At 43.0% G+C, this 21,019-nt stretch overlaps 1 protein-coding gene across 3 annotated transcripts in view; it reads right to left on the minus strand.

The window, feature by feature from the left end:
- Positions 1 to 4,394: 4,394 nt before the first annotated feature.
- RSPRY1 (ring finger and SPRY domain containing 1) overlaps positions 4,395 to 21,019 on the minus strand; it is a 30,976-nt gene continuing 14,351 nt past the window's right edge. For 2 of the 3 annotated variants that reach the window (XM_005873524.2, XM_005873525.2), the window contains exons 3-15: positions 19,860 to 19,912; positions 19,047 to 19,159; positions 17,876 to 18,002; positions 17,310 to 17,368; positions 15,401 to 15,467; positions 14,865 to 14,996; positions 13,177 to 13,292; positions 12,105 to 12,248; positions 11,710 to 11,821; positions 9,442 to 9,544; positions 8,509 to 8,661; positions 7,526 to 7,630; positions 4,395 to 5,912 (exon numbers count right to left, since the gene is read on the minus strand). In XM_005873524.2, the coding sequence (XP_005873586.1) occupies positions 5,816 to 5,912; positions 7,526 to 7,630; positions 8,509 to 8,661; positions 9,442 to 9,544; positions 11,710 to 11,821; positions 12,105 to 12,248; positions 13,177 to 13,292; positions 14,865 to 14,996; positions 15,401 to 15,467; positions 17,310 to 17,368; positions 17,876 to 18,002; positions 19,047 to 19,159; positions 19,860 to 19,912 (1,381 nt within the window). In that variant the 3' untranslated portion in view covers positions 4,395 to 5,815. Of the gene's footprint in view, positions 5,913 to 7,525; positions 7,631 to 8,508; positions 8,662 to 9,441; positions 9,545 to 11,709; positions 11,822 to 12,104; positions 12,249 to 13,176; positions 13,293 to 14,864; positions 14,997 to 15,400; positions 15,468 to 17,309; positions 17,369 to 17,875; positions 18,003 to 19,046; positions 19,160 to 19,859; positions 19,913 to 21,019 lie in introns of those variants that run through there. The other variant, XM_014545552.1, reaches the window with a different exon arrangement.

The following is a 21,019-nucleotide window of genomic DNA, read 5'->3' on the forward strand; positions in this document are numbered from 1 at the left end:
GGTCTCGGGGCCGCGCCCGCCTCCCGTCACCATGGTCACCGCAACCTCTTCCGCTGCCTCGCAACTCCCGACAGCCAATCACAGGCGCGCGTTGCGCGACGCCAGGGGCGGGGCAAACGGGAGGAGGAAGTGAGGGAAAAGGATGGGAAGTCGCGGGGGGGTGAAGGGGGGAAGGAAGCGGGGCCTCCGTGAGCACTCAGGGCTCGGTGACGTGGTCTCTCCCTGTGCGGCCATTACATCTCACGTCGCCCCCGTTTTATGGAAGGAATCCAAGCCAAGTGCCTCAGTTTCCCCATTTGCAAATTACAAGACTTAAGAAGATGAAGTAGTTTACAGCGGATTTTGAGAGCACTATACATAGCAGATCTCTTGAGAGGCAGTCCTTAGTTTTGGAAGCAGATAATTGCCGATGTGCAAGGCAGCTACTCCCTCTCGTGGAAGGAAAGCCTCATCGCAAGAAGTGGGTGTCTTGTACGGCACGCATATTCACATCATAAAGATTCGGCAGTAAATGGTATCTTGGCCAATTAGGCGAGAGGAAAGTTGATAGAACCCCTTTGAGCAACGCAATCAGAAAAAAAGTCCCCTCCAATGCTGCCAAATTTTGCCCAAAAGATTCCCTAGAGCACATTCCTCTTGACTGGACCACTGGGCACCGTCTCTCCGGTTGCATTTACACATCTTGGCCGAATGTGTGGTGCCTGGGTACAGGGATTTGTTATCAGGACAATGGTATCTCGGAGGCACCAACTCTGCGCAGCACCAGAGAGAAGCCAGGCATCCGGAAAGGTTTGCTGCATAACCGGGCCGAGTTCTGTTTATGTCAAGCACTGGCCACACAGCTCAAAGCAAACTCAGCAAATTTCCTCATGACCTACTTTCTCTATAAACCACTTATTTATTTTGGACTAAATGAACTTGCCCACCTTTTCTTTAAAAAAAATATATTTTTTATTGATTTCAGGGAGGAAGGGAGAGGAGAGAAAGAGAAACATCAATGATAACAGAGAATCATCACTGATCAGCTGCCTCCTGCACGCCCCCTACTGGGGATAGAGCCCCCAACCGTGAGCTCCTGGATTCCGTTAAGGCCATATGCCTGGGTTGCAGGTTTGATCTCCAGCATGGGGCATGCAGGAGGCAGCGGATCAATGATTCTCATCACTGTTTCTATCTTCTCTCTCCTGCTCCCTTCCTCTCTGAAATCAATAAAAATATATTTAAAAATAAATAAAAATAAAAGAAAGTTATTTCTTTTGGGCTAAATGAACTTGCCCACCCTTTCTTTAAAAAATATATATTTTTAATTGATTTCAGGGAGGAAGGGAGAGGAAAGAGAAACATCAATGATGACACAGAATCATCACTGATCATCTGCCTCCTGCACGCCCCCTACTGGGGATAGAGCCCCCAACCGTGAGCTTCTGGGTCGCAGGTTGAAGCTCAACCACTGAGCTACCCAGGCCACGCCTGCCTACCCTTTCTACTGCTAAATCATGGACGGGATCAGAGTGGAGGAGGAAACAATGATTTCATCTGTTCTGGTCATCTATCACTGTTACAAACCACAAACCACCCAAAACTCTTAGTGGCTTAAAACAATTATTTTGCTCAGGAATCTGCACTTTCAGGACTTGGTAGGGACAGCTGGTCTCTGCTCACTCGTCATCAGCTGGGGCAGGTGGAATGGGGCTAGAGGAGCCTCTTCCCAGAAGCTCACTCCCATGTCTGCAAACTTGGTGCTGGCTTTTGGCTGGGAGCTCCGTGTGGATGGTGGTGAAAGGATTGGGGTGGAGGGACCTCAATTCCTCTCTATGTAGGTCTTCCCTTGGTTTTTCTCACACCATGGTGGCTGGGTCCAAGAGCAAATACCTCAAGAGGCAGGAAGTGGGAGCGGCCAGTCACGTAAAGGCCTGGGACGAGGAATCTGGCACAGTACCACTTCCACTGAAGTATATTGGTCAAGCACAGAGCCCACCAATTTAAGGGAGGGGACACAAAGCTCATTTATAGACGGGAGGAATGTCCAAGAACTTGTGACCATCTTTAATCCACTTCACCTTCTCTGGCTAAGAGAACAAATGGGGATAAAGACAATAATCATAGGTACCCACTTAGTCAGGCATGTGCCAAGTATTGGTGCTAAACGTTTATAAACACATTCTCTCTTTTTGAAATATTTAAAACGAGGAGGGAGGTGGAGGAGAGTATGGGGTGGGAGGTGGGGGGTCGTAAATGGTGATGAAAGGAGACTTGGGAAGGTGAACACACAGTACAGTGTGCAGATGATGTGTTGTGGAATTGTGCACCTGAAACCTGCATAATTTTGTTAACCAGTGTTAGCCCAATAAATCCAATAGAACTGCATAGAAAAAGTGAAATACTTGAAACTGTGATTTAAAAGAAACACTCCAGCCCTGGCCGGTTTGGCTCAGTGGACAGAGAGTTGGCCTGTGGACTAAAGGGTCCCAGGTTTGATTCTGGTCAAGGGCACATGCCCTGGTTGCGGGCTTGATCCCCAGGAGGGGGTGTGCAGGAGGCAGCCAATCAATGATTCTCTCTCATCATTGATGTTTCTATCTCCCTCCCCCCCCCCTCTGAAATCAATAAAAATATATTTAAAAAGAAAAAAAGAAACACTCCATGACTGGGCGGCGTGGCTCAGTGGTTGAGCGTTGACCTATGGATCAGGAGGTCACGGTTGGATTCCGGTAAGGCCATATACCTGGGTTGCAGGTTTGATCCCCAGCATGGGGCATGCAGGAGGCAGCCGATCAATGATTCTCATCACTGATGTTTCTATTTTCTCTCTCCTGCTCCCTTCCTCTCTGAAATCAATAAAAATATATTTAAAAATAAATAAAAATAAAAGAAACACTCCATGAGGAATTAGCATCTCGATTTTATAGATCAGGAAACCCAGGCTTGGAAGTACTTGCATACTTGTGGGAAGTGACAGTATGGGGCTGGAATCTGGGAGGAGGCTCACTCCTGTTTTACTCATCATGCCCTATGGAGGGGACCAATCCCCAAGTTGTCAAACAATACTGGAAATCAGAACAAGATACTTTTCTGGGGAAAAAACCTGAATGATGGCCTTCTTGTATAAAAAATACATTTACTTGAATATATTAAATGCTTTCCATAATAAATCCTTTGATTGTGGGTATTAATAATTGGAGTAGCAAAAAAATGTACACTATTTAGAAGAGCGATCCTAGTTGGATAGTTTGTTTTCTTGGATACATATTCGAGATGGTTGAAATTCATGAAATATCATTTTCTGCAAGTGAAGTTGTTTCTGTCACTGAGTCGCTGTTTCCTGGTGTTCTGGCATCATGACTTTACCTTGTTTTAGCATCATCATTCAAAAAAGGTGGCAATTCATTAGAAACACTTTTTTTGGCTGGCTGGAATCCTGGGGGTATTTCCGGGAAATAAAAAAATATAAATTACATGCCTGGCCAGGTGGCTCAGTTGGTTGTAGCGTTGTCCTGTGCACCAAAAGGTTGAGGGTTCAATACACGATCAAGGCCCATGCGGGAGGCAACCCATTGATGCTTCTCTCTCGCATGGATGTCTCTCTTTCTAAAATCAATAAAACATATCCTCTGGTGAGGGTAAAAAACAATCTAATGCATGACTTGACAACAAACAAATAATAAAATTTAAAAATATATACATTACATATTGTTCTCTCTGGCACAATATACCATCAGCAAAAGCCTAGCTTTCCATTTCTCTTAAAATGCTTACAGACCACACAGAATATAGATCATTGTTTACCTTCTTCCACATAGCTTGGCAATTTTTTCTCTTCTATGTGGAGTAAATGTCTTTCCCTTTGAAGCAACTCCTAAATTACAACTTTGCTTCCATCCAGAATAATTTAATATTGAAATCCTTGTTTTATGGTCTAGAACAGTGGTCGGCAAACTCATTAGTCAACAGAGCCAAGTATCAACAGTACAACGATTGAAATTTCTTTTGAGAGCCACATTTTTTAAACTTAAACTATATAGGTAGGTACATTGTTATTAACTTAATTAGGGTACTCCTAAGGCTTAGGAAGAGCCACACTCAAGGGGCCAAAGAGCCGCATGTGGCTCGAGAGCCGCAGTTTGCCGACCACTGGTCTAGAAGAATTGGAAAAGTAGCCCAGCTGGTGTCTTCAGTGGTCTTCTTCCCACTACCAGACGTAAGCAAGCTCCATGAACAGATCTGTTTTGTATACAAGTGCCCAGAATAAAGATTTGCTGGATGGACAGTGATTAACCTCACTTCTTAATTCTAACACATGATTCTCTCCTACTCCGGAAAGTAGCCCTTACACCTGAGAGTATGCTGTCTTAGAACTTTAGCAGCAGGGACCAATGAAAGTTGTGAAATCTTAGTTAAAAAAAGGCAACAAATGTTTTATTTCTTCAATGCAAATTACTGTATTCACCACAAGCTAAAGAACATATATATATATATTTATATTTATATATATTTTTGAATTTATGGAAGACTAACGACATGGGAAAAATCCAGCACCCCAACAAGTACGGCCAGGAAGGAAACCAGCACTATAAGAGGACATTTTAATGAACTACAAACAAAAAAGGGTAGGGAAGGAAGAAAAAATGTGCATTGAGTTTAAGACACTGTAAAACTCAGAAGACATATTTACTATTCAAGTATAAACTCAGTAAGGACTTGGCATAAATTGAAAGGCAGCTGCTGAGGTACACCATTATAAAGTAAATTCTATGGATTTACAATTCTACCTTCCAATTTTCTGGGAGAAAAAAACCAAACTCTTGAAGGTCTTCACCAGAGACCCTGAGAGGGAGGAACACTTTGATGGAGATACAGTCAGCAATCCATGATTGAATTCACCATTCAAACATGTTATTTATTCAAAACAACAGGAATACGTGCTCTCAGACTGTCTTCTAAGAGTTTCTGAGACTGTTAGTTCAAGCGTTTCAAAGTATGTTACTTTCAAAAACAATACTGATTAAAAACAACTTTTTTTAACCAAAAAACCTGATTTCATGGTACCTTAAAAATACCTTAAATACCAAATTTTCTCCAAACATTGCAATTAATTCAAGAATTCATCCTGCATTGTTAAAACATGTTTTCCTCACGAAATGTGGGTACTGAAGTTGGATAGAAACACCATGAATGTGAAAATACCACCGATTTTCTGCATTTAAAAAAAACTAGAATGTTCTTTGGAATCACTGAAATATCAAAAGTTTGGGAGTTTTCTACAGTCTGTGCACCTTCTTTCAGGCTCTCCAAATTGCTTGTAGTATTGACCTGTGTGGTTCTAGTTTTATAGATTCAAGTTTTACAGTGCAATAGCCACACTTAACACACCGCTATCTCTGACCAACGGGAAGTTATACTCAACCCAGAAATGCTGCCGTTTACTTCTCCATAATGACCTTCTGTCCAAATAAAACTTCAGAATATGAGACAAAACATCCTGTGTTAGACAATCAAACGAACCCAACAGGGAGAAATCCGGTGTGGCCCCAGCGCTCGCGAGGGTGCTGCCCCCTATCGCTTCAGGGAAGTACCACAGGCCTCACTTGTTAGCACTCAGCTTTCCTTGGCCTTGAAAGGAATTTCTCAGGGCTGGCAAGTTGGGTTAGATTCTAAGAGAATTTTGTCTTTGACAAACTACCATTTTTAGCATAAAATCTGGCCATGGCTATAAGTTTCAATGTGCGTACAACTGATTAGAGATGGGTTTTTTCTTTTTCTTTTCCACACTGGCTGGAATTGAGTAGAAATAAGTCCGTGTGTCTCTTCCCGTGTGTCATGAAATATGAGAGATCTGTCTGACTCTAGACGCTATTTCTTTCCGACACAATGGGCAGGTCTCCAGTTGCAAGGCACAATTCATGCACAGGTCACTGCGGAGAAAGACAAACGCCAGTTAGGTTAACCCATCAAGAGGCCAGACTGACCGATGTGATCGAAAATGTTAACAAGCTTATTAATTGAAAGAGTAATAATTCATGGCTAATAAAATGAAGTACACTTATAAATAAATAACAAGTCTCCCTTTCATTTCCTCCTCGATCCTGTTTTGGATTTGTCTACTAAGGAAGCTGTGCTCATATTTAAGATAGCTGGTTCTAAGTTTTTAGATTCAGCCTTCATTCATGAGCCCTTATTATGTGCAAAAACCACTGAGAGGGCCTGAGAGCACAGAGATGAATAAGACCAGATCCTGGTCCGACTGGTGTGGCTCAGTGGTTGAGCATTGACCTATAAACCAAGAGGTCACGGTTTAATTCCCAGTTGGGGCACATGCCCAGGTTGCACAGGCTCTATCCCCATTGGGGGGCGTGCAGAAGGCAGCCAATCAATTGGTTTAATTCCCAGTTGGGGCACATGCCCAGGTTGCGCAGGCTCTATCCCCATTGGGGGGGCGTGCAGAAGGCAGCCGATCAATGATTCTCTCTCATCATTGATGTTTCTATCTTTCTCTCCCTCTCCCTTCCTCTCTGAAATATATATATATATATCTCAGATCCCGCTGTTTGTTTGGGATCTTAACATACTTACAAAGATCAAAAAGGGTATCAAGCTACCCAACCTTTAAACTCTGCATCTGCCTGTGAGGCCCTGATAACTAAACCTCCAAAAGGGCTCAAAGTGAGGAATTCTTGGCTGCGGAGGTGATATCAAGGAGCAACCCTAGCTGGAGCCACTGAACCCTTCTTTCAGGAGAGAGACCGGTACAGATAAGGGTGAAATGAGGTACACTGGATGCACTTTCCTTAACAGCCGTTAGATAACAACACATCTCAAAAGACGGCAGATTCAGGGCCCAGGCTGAGGCACACTTGGGGGTGACAAACGGGTCCGTCACTCCAGGCTCTGGACCCTGGGAGGCCTGGTGGCTAAAGCTACGTCAAACATAAGAGCAAGGTAGGGCACGGGCTGTGCTGAATTACAGGGCGCTGCTCACATACAGTCAGCATGCATGCCTGGGCCCGCACACTGCCAACCCCTTTCTAACCCGCGCTGGGAGGGCCTTCTTGGGGACTGTCCTACATGCTGGTCTTGCTGATGTTTAGCCACTCTGCTCTACAGGGTCTAGGCTGCCCTTTGAGTTCATCTCAGAACACTGATGTGTGGTTAGATGGCAGGGAGGCGCTGCCTGCTCAATGGTTGAGTATAAATAATAATATATGAGGAGGCTCTACAACTAAGAGGGACTGCCCGCGAAGATCATAAATAGCCTTAAACGTTTCACATTTTGTGATGTGCACACTATTGCAAATATAGCACTGAGAAAACCAAGGCCTTCGGCATCAAGCAGCTGTTTCTACTTCAGGTGCGTTCTTGGAGACAGCCATGCACTCCTTGCCCGATTGAGTTCCTCATTTAGCCCACTTTCACACAGTAAACTTGATGAACAGCTATGAAACGGGACACTCTAAAAGCAATTCAAGGACACGATGAAACTGCCTCATGTAACGTACAAAACAGGAACTATCCACATAAGCCCTCTTACCTGTGTCCACATGGCTTCAGCTGTGTGTCTGCTACCTCATCGCAGCACAGGGAGCAGCAGTTTTCCCGGATACTGACTTGCTTCAACAGAGCAAGACGCCTGTGCCTGAGTGGAAACACAGCGTGTCACAGACAAGGGGGCCCGTGAGCAGGGAGGCCCAGGAAATGCTTTCAAAATGCTGTGTGTGTGCTGGGAACGAAAGAGGGGCTACACAGCAGACATGACCTGCTCAGGGCACAGCGCAGGCCTGACAGTAGTGACTGACAGTATCCACACAGGATGAGCTGGTCATAAACTCCTCACTGGGCAGGTCACCGTAGGGAGTCACATCCCAGGCCTATTGATTCCTCGGGTTAACCTGTACCTTAATTAGCCTTGCCCATGTTCTTAGGCATCTGAGATACCAGAATTTGAAATGTTAATCTTCTTTTCTTACCCCTGGGTGGAGCACCTGCAACTCCTCAGAGTTAGCTTGTTGCCCATATACAACCTCTAGTCACTGTAAATGTTAAATGGTAACCATCCTGTACCTATGTACCTACCAACCCAGAACCCCTCCCCACCCCCCTCGCAGGTGTTTTGGTGTATGTGCAATGTGTTATATTGTCTGATTTTTATAACTAATATTAGTCAGCTCAGAACAATTACTTGGAAGTGCTCTTTCCTTCTGGGTTCTGCAACATTGTACATAGCAGAGAACTGAGCTGTTGCCCAAATATTTGGTGGAGTTCTCCGGCGAAAGCCCCTGGGTCTGGGGCTCTCTGGGACCATGGCTCTTGATTTCTTTCAATTAATTTTGTAATAACTGTTTTGTTTCTATCTCTTCTGGGATGTGTTTTGGTAATTTCTATTTCCTAGGAAGTCGCTATTTTTCTCAGGTTTTTAAAATTATTTGTATGAAGCTGAAAAAAGCCTCTGAGAAACGGTTGTAGTTTCTCATGAGATACACGAGGAAGTTTGGAGCTGGTCTGCAGACTCCTTACCTTGGCAAAATGATTTTCTCTTCAGCTCTTAGGAAGGCGTAGTCATTAAAAGTGCTAAATTTCGTAGATGGTGGATATTTAAATGGTTTTGCTCCAAAATTGAACTCACACTGTTGATACGACATGAAACTAGCTGCAGCAAAAAATCCAGATCTACAGAAAAAATAAGCAAGAGGTCAAGAAAACTCATAAAAACAAGGCAACGCTCACATGTGAAGTGGTTTTCCGAAGTTGGAATGAGTCACATCCTCGCAGAAAGGGGGACAGGATCTCCTGCTCTTATCTTCTTCCTATGTCAAACTTTGAGGTAACTTTAGGTATGATCAGATGGGTCCCCAATTACTTGAAATAAAATGGTGTCTCATCACACCTGACTATATAAATGGACAAAGGTTTTTTTCTGGAAAAAAGTGCATTCCAGCCCGGCTGTGTGCTCAGTGGTTGAGCGTTGACCTATGAAGCAGGAGGTCAAGGTTAGATCCTTATCTTCCTATGTCAAACTTTGAGGTAACTTTAGGTATGATCAGATGGGTCCCCAATTACTTGAAATAAAATGGTGTCTCATCACACCTGACTATATAAATGGACAAAGGTTTTTTTCTGGAAAAAAGTGCATTCCAGCCCGGCTGTGTGCTCAGTGGTTGAGCGTTGACCTATGAAGCAGGAGGTCAAGGTTAGATTCCAGGTCAGGACACATGCTCAGGTTATAGGCTTGATCCCCAGTGTGGGGTGTGCAGGAGGCAGTGGATCACTGATTCTCATCACTGATGTTTCTATCTCTCTCTCCCTCTCCCTTCCTCTCTGAAATCAATAAAAATATATTAAATAAAATAAAAATTAAAAAGGTGAGCTTTCTCAGAATAACTCTTAATTTTTTCAAAAAAGTGCATTCTGTGCATGTCCTCAAGTGTTTGAATGGGAAAAGCTACTTACACAGTAGACGAAAAGACTTGCTTCTCAGGAGGCAGCTGGTTGCCATTTAAAAAGAAGATCATTTGCTTTTCATTCAAGTCTAACAGAAATCCTACCGTATCTCCTGCAGGATAAAGCAAAGCAATGTTAGGATGAGGGTGTATACCACTGGGATTCTGCTAAGTGTCTCAGGGTTTTATATATATATTTCAGAGAGGAAGGGAGAGGAAGAGAGAGAGAGAAACATCAATGATGAGAGAGAATGATTGATTGGCTGCCTCCTGCACACCCCACATTGGGGATCAAGCCCGCAACCTGGGCATGTGCCCTGACTAGGAATCAAACCATGACCTCCTGGTTCATAGGTCGATGCTCACCATGAGCCACACCAGCTGGACAAGTTTTTGCTTTTTAAATTGTTAAAGGTGAACACACGAAATTATACAATGATGATAAGAAAAATAGGCACTCACTGCTAGTGGAAGATAATCTGGTAATATAAAGCAAAACATTTACAAAATGAAATTCTTTATTCCCCTTACCAGAAGTTCCACTTTAAGCATTTGTCCTGAGAAAATCCAGAATGGTTCATATTTTTTTTATAATAGTAATTTAAAAAGGTTAAAATGTAATTATCCAACCTTGAGGTATTAATATAGTATAATTATGTAATATATTTACACCAAATTTTAAGTATTTTTTAAAAAGTCTCTGGATGGTGAAATTACAAGGGATTTTAGTTTCATTTTGCTTCCCTCCTCTATTATCCAAAATTTTATAATAAACACATTACTTAAGTAATCCTTTGTAAAATTATTAAAAAAACAAATTACACAGTCTTTGTAGACAGTGCCTCTATCTTATGCTCTGTTAAATGAAGTTTTATATTTCTTCTTTAAGAACTTGCAAGCCATTCAAATGAAGGCTTATATTTGACTTTTAAGGTTTTTTACTTTCCTACACTATCACTTTAATTAACTGACCCCCGTCCCTGCACGGCAGGGGTCAATTTCCTGCTCTCTTAGCATGCCTGAAAATTCAGTTTACATTTATAATGCAGACTGGGGCAGGAAAGAGAGAGAAAGAGAGAGAGAGAGAGAGAGAAGGCTTGGAGAAGGAGCTGGGCTATATCCCCTATCTAGTCCAATGCTGGGGATAAAATCTTTGCAGAGGCTCCATCCCCTACCATTTGATGCTATGTCTTCAGAACCAATGTGTGTGTGTGAGGCGGGGGGTGGGGTGGAGGGGGTGGGTGTCGAGGCATAGCACCAGGAGGCCCTCTGAGAAAGCCTGTTTTCACTGTATTTAGCGAGGGGTGAAAAGACTCAACAACCTTAGATCTTCCATCTAAGTGTTTAACAAACCAACTGTGTGGCTCTGACTTCCTGCTTGAATCTTTCACTAATAAATGTTTTCATGGGTCCAGGGTCTTAGATACCGCAGAGTGGATGAACAAAAATTGAATGGGGTAAAAAAGATCATACTGTTGCCAAGATACATTCCTGCAAACATCCTAGAGCAGTGGTTCTCAACCTTCTGGCCCTTTAAATACAGTTCCTCATGTTGTGACCCAACCATAAAATTATTTTCGTTGCTACTTCATAACTGTAATGTTGCTACTGTTATGAATCGTAATGTAAATATCTGATATGCAGGATGATCTTAGGCGACCCCTGTGAAAGGGTCTTTCGACCACCAAAGGGGTCATGACCCACAGGTTGAGAACCGCTGTTAGAGCCACGACTGAGTTTCTGGAAGCCTGTGTCCCTGCAGCATCCTGAGGCTGCCGTCTGGGGAAGGTAGGCTGAGCAGACGTGTTTGAGGCCGAAAGTGCTCAAGCTGCCCTTAAAGGCTGCGCCAGAGGTGCCCAGCATGTGTCCACTGAACAGTGCCTATTCCTCAGCCATCTGGTCTCTGAAAATATCCTCATTTAAATGCAAAATATCCTCATTACACTTCCAGTATCTTCGATATCTCCATAGCTGCTTTGATTCAAAACATACACCCAGAGAGGAAACTAGAATTCATATTAATCATAAGATGATCACTTCCCACTAAATTAAGACTTTTATATTCTGAGATGTTTTTGCTGAAGGAAGGGCTCCACCAGAGGTGAATTTACCAGGTGAATACCTTTCCCATCCATGGCAGGGGATATGAAGGCGAACTAACCCTCTTCACACTGAATATTCTTCCATTAGAACATTTTAAGGCCTAACATAATAGATGCTTCATAATAAGCAACGTCTTGACCTAACTGATAATTTCATGATGGAGAGGAATGAATACCTTCTTTCCAGCACGGGTGCAGGTGAGGCTTACTTCTGGCATTGTACCAAATCAGCTGCCGGCAGCCATCGTAAGCACAGGAGTACTCATCGTCCCCGATGCCGTAGCCTTCCTGGAGGGAGACAGGGCCCAGGAGATTAGCAAGGCCTGCTATGTTTCGGGAAGAGTGTCGCTGTTTTTTTTTAAAAAAACATATTTTTATTGATTTCAGAGAGGAAGGGAGAGGGAAAGATAGAAACAAAAGACAGAGAACCACTGACGGGCTGCCTCCTGCACGCCCTACTAGGTATCGACCCCACAACCCGGGCATGTGCAAACCTATCTGAAAAATAAGTGTCTCTACCCACTCAGCTAAAAACTGCCGCCGTACCCATGGCCGTCCTCCGGGTACTCACATGATTGAGAAATTTGCTGTCGCGTGTGGCCCAGCCGATCTGCATGACACCGGAAGTGATCACGGTTACTTCGTAGTACCACACCCCGGCATCCACACAAAAGGTGCAACGCACACTTTCAAAAGAGGAGGCATCACAGCGAGCCTGGCAAAACCAAAGAGCAAGAGAGGCCCCCTCAATGCCTGAAGCCCACCAGACACCGGCAGCTCGGAAGGCTGCGTGTGTTTTCCTTCTGAACGCTCCTGGGGGACCACTGCTTCCTTCTCTGTGCACCTCGGTGACAAAAAGTGCGAAGCGGAATGGAGCACACACCATATCGCAGTTTTATTTCCAGGGGTTCTAGCAGGATGGGAAGACCTCCAAGATGGCTGCGGTAAGAGGTAGGGAAGGCTCCTGGCTTCATTTTTAAATACCTACAGAGCTTCGCTCTCACAGTAGAATCTCTTACAAAGGCATAAACATTGCCTTAACCTGTACTTAATATGACGGAGGGAGAGAAGGGTACTGAAGGGTATAAGATGCGGTACCTAAAAATAATTGAAAGCAGAAAACTACATCAAGCATTCGGCAATACGGAAGATCAAAGAGCTGTCTGCAGCCGTTCTCCAAACAGCTCTTCAATCTGGACAAGCCTAGTGCCTATGGCGCCTGCCTCATCATAAGCAGCTTTCTCAACAACCTTCACCACAAGGCCAGAGCATTTCCAACACAGAGGGGGGAGAGGAAGCACTAGCCCCAGTCCAACTGGCTCTGCAGGGGTAAAAAAAAGGAAGGGCCTCTTTTAGAAACACTAGTCTTTGTACCTTTAGCTGGATAACATGGCAGAGATGAAAGATGGACATATTTAAACCAAACCGTCAATAAATATAGTGCTTCCTATACGTACAGCACTATGTGGAATATAAAGGGCAAATGATACCCCAACACCCTCTCTCCTGCCACTTGGACCTCTAACCACTCTCTGAAATGAATTTCTGTCTCCTCTGCAGGAAATTGCTTTTGTTCAGAACCAGGGCATGAAAATGAGAATAAGATACCCCACCCCTCAATAGTCCACGTGCAGCAGCTTTACCTCCAGGCCATGAGGCGAGATCTTCAGGTACTCGCTGACATCATTGCTATTCAGCATGGCCCTGATGCTACTCAAGTCCACTTTCTCATAGGTCAGCTGCCTACCTTCTTTCAGAACTGCAAAAGAGAAAGTGTCATGTTTCTCAGCCCGACTGTTGTGGGAAGAAACTAGAGTTATGGCTCAGTGCCATTCCTGTTCAGAAGCGGAGGTGCTCATGGGTGGCAGGGCTGGTAGGGGGACTTACAGCCTTGGCTTTGCGGCTACACTACCATATGACGCTGGGGAAGGCAGCACTGCCGGGCTTATGCTTTTCTCCCCATAGTCATTACAGGAAGGCCTCAGAGAGACTGCAATAAAGTTCCAGATGCTGCAATAAAGTATTGCAATAAAGCAAGTCACATGAATCTTCTGGCTTCCCTGTGCAATAAAAAGAGGTCTGCCTGTATTTTATATGCAACAAAATCTGAATTGTAGTTTTTCAGAATTATTCTTTAACTGGCAGAACACAGGCTGTGCGCTAAGCCAGTCCCCACAATGTTGCGGTAGCAGCAGGGGTTACATGTCCAATTGCGCTTCAGCACAGTGCTCACTGTGGATGGGAAGGGAGGAGCTTCTGGTAAAATTGTTTTATTCTAGCAGCCCTTGGAGGAGAAAAAGAGAAAATTCAGGAGCAACCCTGTTGTGTAGATAAGACATGACTTGAGTTTTGTTTTTTTTAAATATTTGTTAAAAATATATTTTTATTGATTTCAGAGAGGGAAAGGGAGAAAGAGATAGAAACATCAATGATGAGAGAGAATAATTGATTGGTTGCCTCCTGCATGCCCCCTACTGGGGATCAAGTCTGCAACCTGGGCATGTGCCCTGACCAGGGTTCGGAATCGAACCATGACCTCCTGGTTCATAGGTCATCGCTTAACCACTGAGCCATGCCAGCCGGGCCGTGACTTGAGTTTTGAAGAGCCAAGATGGGACAGGGAGGAGAGTAAAGGGAGGAAATGCCTAGTGAGGGAACAGGCCCAGAGGTAGAACCATGGAGACCTGCTTCTAGGACAGCAGGAGACAGTGTGTGTTGGGAAGAGTTGATCACACAGTGCCATCTGATTAATGGCCTTGATGCAGCAGGAAACAGGGCAGCAGTAAAAGTTTTAGAAGGGGAGAGTGCTGGAACCAGAAGCATTCCATATCATTCCTGTCTGAAGGGCCCCTAGAATATGTTTCTGCTAGAATACAGCCAACCTACAAGTAGAGGTCCTTATAAGGAAAGACTCATGCTCACTGCTACAAACTGAAGGCCAGTGACCCTATGTAAGAAATGGGTTTGGGCCCCAACTGGTTTGGTTCAGTGGATAGAGCATGGGCCTGCAGACTGAAAAGTCCAAGGTTCAATTCTGGTCAAGGGCACATGCCTGGGTTGCGGGCGTGATCCCCAGTAGGGGGCGTGGAGGAGGCAGCCGATCCATGATTCTCTCTCATCATTGATGTTTCTATCTTTCTCTCCCTCTCCCTTCCTCTCTGAAATCAATAAAAATGTATGATGAAAATGAAGGAGGAGGAGGATGAGGAGGAGGAGGAGGATGAGGAGGAGAAGAAGAAGAAAGAAGGAGGAGGAGGAGGAGGAGGAGAAGAAGAAAGGAGGAGGAGGAGGAGGAAGAGGAGGAGGAGGAAGTTTGGGAATGGAAACTTACAGAGATTGTCTAAGCTCCACTGGGCACAGAAACCAACTTGACGTTTCAGATAGTCGGGATCATGGGTCCAGGACTCCAATGTAACAAGCCGGTTACTAATGCTGGATTCAGAGATAGTCAACTTATTTTCACCTGTTTGGAAAGATGTAAACCTTGAATGAACCATGAAAGAGTAAGATGATTCGCTGGACAGATGAGTGGTGGGAAGGAGTGAGGAAAGGTAGAGAACTTGGAGACTAGAATAATGACATAGCTCAAGAGCTCTGCTAATTTTCTAGAAAGTAGCAACCTCGTCGCTAACTTTTTAGCTACAAAAAGTGGGTAATCATGGTCACCAAGTTTTGATTCTCAGGTGAGAGAACCTCTTGCCTTTGTCCCTGGTACATCTACTGGCCTTGAGGTGTCTACACAGACAAAAACAGGATGTATGCATGTCCCATGGGGTTCCGAGCGTAAACTCATCCAGTAACTGAGAAAAATGAGAGTTTTAACAACCGATACATAAGATCATTAGTGCAAGAAGTCACTATACCTACTTGTCTGTGCAAACTTTTCCAGTGCGATAAGTGCAAAAAGCATGACTGTGGGGTGGGACTGTAACTTCTGAAAGACAACAAAAGATAAAAAAACAAAAAACAAAAACATCATTTCCCTGCAGAGGTGGCAAGTTATCAACTTCCTCTTCTTACGCAATATGTGCTAGATTTTTGTTGGAGCAGTCAGAAAGGTTGTACTCATTCCAGGCCTCCAGGATCCCTTTGCTAATACTGTTAGTAATGAAGAACCAAGACAGAGTCTCTTTGAGTCTTATGTTATTTTCTCGAGGTTACGGGGTTCACTTAGAGTTATGGAAATTTCAGACGTAGCTGGTTAAATGCACTATGCTATTTTACTTAGTAGCATTTCTATTAGGGCTTTATTAAATAAAATAATACTGATTCTTACATTCATTTAAGCAAGCCAAACAGAAACCTAGAATTGTAGCAAAAAATGACTTTTTATTCAGCACCCTAAAAGGAACAATTCATCATTGCTGGGTTCTAAAATAATAATGAAATTAACAACTAGTGGCTTAGTTTTCGATCTGTTCTCTGAAAGGAAGGCCGCATGCTGATGGCGGGCGGGAGAGCAAATGAGCTCTTTCAGTTACATTTCAGTTCACGTCCCATGAGCTCACCTATAAAGAAAGGTCTATCTGCTTAACATCACATCTCACAGCCATGCTTTCACACAGCTACTAGGAGCTCTAGGACATCAAACAAGTCCACTCGCTTCCCTGGCGCCCAACTGGGTTCTGCAAAGCTCATATAACCACCATCCTCCCCTGTTGCAAGCCTGCTCAGCACCCTGCTTCATACCCCACTGTCTGGCTTTTCAGGCCCTAGGCCCTCCCCTCTGGCTACTCAGTCTATGTCCTCATGTCTCTGAACACTATCTTCCGAGCAGACAATTCTCTGGAACACGGTCTTGTCTATCTCTGGGCTCTGCCAGTGATGTGTCGCTAGCCCAGAAACTCACTTTTTTCTCCCTGTGTGCACAATCAACTCCTATCCTCAGCGTGTGGCCCATGAGGTCCCATCCTCCTCAGGAAGCCTGTAGCCCAGGACTCTCCCGCCAGCACCAACCATAGCTCCCACCTCCTATCACCTCAGAACTCGCAGCACGTGGTCTGAAGGAAGCGATTTTGCCCTTGATCATATCCTGCTACCAAATGGAGGCTTACTGTCTTGTCTGAGTAGTTTTGTTCCCTCAACTAACCAGGAAACTTCTCCAGGGCAAAGAACTGGTATACAATTCCGTATCCCCAGAGTGGTTCCCTAACATAATGTTGTGTGTTTCAAGTCCACATCGCATACTAGTAGCACTGAAAAAGGTCTTTCAGCTTTTGAAGGCCAGTGCTCACTGCAAAAATAACTAAAAAATACAGACTGCAGCCCAGCAGTGTGAGGTCTGACGGCAGAGGCACAGCAAACCACAAGCTTCCCCGACAATACATCAAATCCCCAACAACAGTTTTAAGAGCCTTAGTGACAGGGGAGGGGCGGTGGACTAGAGATTTAGATACACTGGGAATCTGACCTGCAGGTTTCCTGGTTTGGAATGCCATGTAGTTTTGTTTCCATGGGGTGGGGGGTGGGGTGGGGGTGTCCCTACTACCATTTGGTAGACCCTAAGGACACACACAATAAGTCAATCATAGCCGCTATCTTGTGACTACATTTAAAACCAGCCCAGCCCAGCTGTTTTTCGCTTGTAATAAATTCCTATCCCACCCTCATTTTTTTTTTAACATAGGAGGGAATAAACACTCAGGAAACACCTGCAAATAAAATTTATAACATTTATAACTGATTCCATTCTCTGTGCCAATGGCTAAGCTGGCAATTTTAGAAAAATGCACCATTCTAAATGGCTAAGAATAACTAGCTTTGATGTCTCACTTACCAGACACTGTAGCAAATATTCCAGTATTCCTGGGCTAAGTAAACCTATACTTGCAGGACCTAGACGAATACAACAAACACTGGGTATCATTAAATGTGCCATGTTATTTTTTGAACAGTAACTAGTTACAATACAATTGTTTTGGTAGAACTCTTACCAAGCACTCTTCTGCCCATGATCTTATTCAAGTCTCCCACTCGAGGTAGGGACTAGTACTATCCCCAAATCATAGATGAGCAACTGAGTCCTCCCACGCCCTTCCTCCCTCCAAGTGAAGCGACTTACTCCAGGCCACTTGGGGAGCACATGGCAGAGTATGAACCAGCACCCATTTGTTCTGATTTCTAAGCCACTGCTCCTTCCACCACGTGACATAGCGAGCTAGTCCCCTGTACTTGAATGTTAACCTTCCTAAAATGGGTACTATTCATACAGAAGTTAAATATCTGTTTCTCTTCTCAGGAACTGCTCCAATTTAAAGTTCTTTTTCCTCTCCCCCTGCAGTGCAATCTTCCCCTTAATGTCAAGCAACTTAAGATCTTCTTGGTGGAGCTTTCCAGAGTTACCTGCTAGTTTCTCGGCCAAGCAGCCCAGGACAGCAGATGTGTTCCTGTGTTTGGCAGGATGACCTGAGTCCTGGCAGGCTACTTCTCCATTTAAATTCAGAATTTCTGTCAATTTCTGGAGTGCATCCTAAAATAAAAAATGAACAAGTGGATTTCATAAATACATTACTTAGCCCCCCCCCCCCACAAGATAATCCTTATAGGCAGAAGCTATAATGAGGTGTTAACTCAGAATAGCCACACAGAAATGATATAATGTACCCGATATACCATTATTGATGGGAACTATTATTTGATTAACCTGAAAGTTGTCTCACATAAATTGCTAAATTCTATTCCATTCAAAATATAACAGTCATACCAAATATATGTTATATACTCTCGAATCATGAAATCATTTGGGTAGAATAAATCTACCCAAGTGCCATTATAATTTATAACAACAGGGCCTAGTGATGTTGAAGTAAAAAGTTACTTTAAAAATTTTTATCTTTTTAGCAAGCAAGAATAAATCTCACCAGAACTTTAGAGACAAATTAGGATAGAAACAAACCTCTTATAAGCCTAAGCAAGTCAATTCATTAGGGACTTGGCCAAAGACTTTTCCCTCTGTCCACATTGTTTTGCAATGTTGGACCTTAAGGTCTGAGGTTTAAACAAATGAAAGATGCCAGAACCCAGCATTTTACAAAAAGGATTCCATAGAGCATATGGACTAAGGCAATGAGAGTTTGAACTTTTGTTCTATGTAAGGCATAATCAAGGTTATACAATCTTTACTGTATGAATAAGACTCATAAGACTCAAAAGTGCTTTCAGTATAACAGTTTTTTTCTTAATAGAAAATGTGTAAAAGTTTTGTTACGAGGAAATTGTTTAAATATAAGAAAATCAGCTCAGCAACTGATTCCTCTCTTCTAGTTTCCAAAGATTGTATTTTAGATTAAATGCCTCCATTTTTAACATTTTTAAAATTTTAAATTAAAGCTGTATAGTGAGCTATTGATAGGAGAATGTAGCACTTCATTGGTTTATATAATGAAATTAATACTGAATAAAACAGATACCAAGTGCATAAAAAGGAAATGCATTACATCAAATATTCCTTGTGGTCATTCATCCTGTGTTTAAGCACAGATGACAGTTTTATAAAAGATAAGTATTAACTTACTTTAGTGGGCAATGGACATTCATCTAGTAACAATGTTATAACAGCTGGTCCCAATGGATCTTCCAATGGAATAACTCTAATTAAAGACTGGACAACGTCCAACCATCCTTCATCTAAGAGCAAATCAAGAAGATTACACGATGGAGCCACTATTTTAAAAATGTGAAAATATATAACCTATGACCCAAGATGATTTCATATTAAAATAGAAACACTGTTGGCCTTCATCCTGTAACGTTTTAGCAGCTAACATCTGGCATGAACATAGTCATCAATTGCTAGTAATCATGGTAGAGTCAAAGAATCCAAATTTACAGGAGTTTGGTGATATTTTTGGCAGCTTTATTTGGAGAAAATTCAAGCTATGGTTCTGGGTCCTCAAAATATGATATTAAAAGTTTTTGGCATTTTATTTATGACATAGGAGTTAACCAAGAAGATTAAGTATCTGAAGTAGTTGGCTCTATTTTCAGAATTATACTTAGCAAATTGAGGGAGAAAAATTATTCTTCCCATTCTAGAAGAGTTATGGTCAAAGATCCATCAATGCCAAAAAATTTTTCTGGTAATAATTTCAATGAGATAAAACTATTACTGGAGGTACAGCTACATATTCAGGATGCAATATACATTTCCTATCCCTTGTCTAAGAAAATTTCCATATACTAAGGGATTTTTTTCTTTGTCATACTGTTAAGTATTTGGGGGAATCTTTTATTTTTTTAAAAAAGTGGTCACATTTCTTTATAATCGTTAATTTCATAATCATTAATTCATTAGGAAGTATTTTTTTAAAAAAAACTTTAAAAATACCTGTTTCTGCCATTTCGTGCAATGTAATCATTGAATAGGGAGGTTCCTGATCACTGAAAAACAAACATTCAAGACATCAGACTTGAAGAAATGAGAAATGACAATTCCAAACAAAAGTTTACCCTCTACCCGACTGGCGTGGCTCAGTGGTTGAGCGTTGACCTGTCAACCAGGAGGTCACTGTTCGATTCCTGGTCAGGGCACATGTCCGAGCTGCTGTCTCAATTGGCGTGCAGGAGGCAGCCAATCGATGATTCTCTCTCAGTTGAGCGTTCTGTCAACCAGGAGGTCACTGTTCGATTCCTGGTCAGGGCACATGTCCGAGCTGCTGTCTCAATTGGCGTGCAGGAGGCAGCAGCTCGATGATTCTCTCTCATCATTGATGTTTCTCTCTCTCTCTCTCTCTCTCTCTCTCTCTCTTTCTCTCCCCCCTCTCCCTTCCTCTTTCTAAAATCATTAAAAACATTTTTTAAAAAAAGAATGATTTAAAAAAATAAAAATACAGTGTATTTGCTACAGCAACTCTCTATTAAGAACTGTGCTCTCCTGTCAGATCAGCGTCACCCTTTCCTAAGTAATGAGGAGAACAAAAAATACAGACATTTTACAACTGCAGACACCCTTTTAGGTGTATTCTTACTAGGCTCGTTTATCTTTCATGTCTAGTTTTAAAAGCTTTATAAACTTTATAGATTATAAAATTCTTCTCCTTCAGTAGTTTCTAAAAAGCAAGCTATGTGACTCTGTTTATAGACTGACCGAACACTGCTTTGCCATTATATTCTCCAACGTGTCACTTCACATTTGTTCTACATCTGCCTTAGTTTTCTATTCTCAGAAGAGTTGTAACTATAATTCAGCACAACAGGTTTAAGGTGCAAGTTACCCGATTACTCAAATGTATATCACTTGCCTCATGGAAGTGAATTATGTGCTTTATCAGCAAGTTCTCTTATAATTTGCTGAAGATTGGAAATAAAGCTCCTACCTTGCACCTGGCTGGTGTGGCTCAGTGGTTGAGCATCAACCTGTGAACTTAGGAGGTCACGGTTTAATTCCCGGTCAGGGCCCATGTCCTGGTTGCTGGCTCAATCCCCAGTGTGGGGCCTGCAGGAGGCAGCCGATCAGTGATTCTCTCTCATCCTTGATGTTTCTATCTC

This window comes from Myotis brandtii, unplaced genomic scaffold, assembly GCF_000412655.1.
Source record: "Myotis brandtii unplaced genomic scaffold, ASM41265v1 scaffold411, whole genome shotgun sequence".
Lineage (NCBI taxonomy): Eukaryota > Metazoa > Chordata > Mammalia > Chiroptera > Vespertilionidae > Myotis > Myotis brandtii.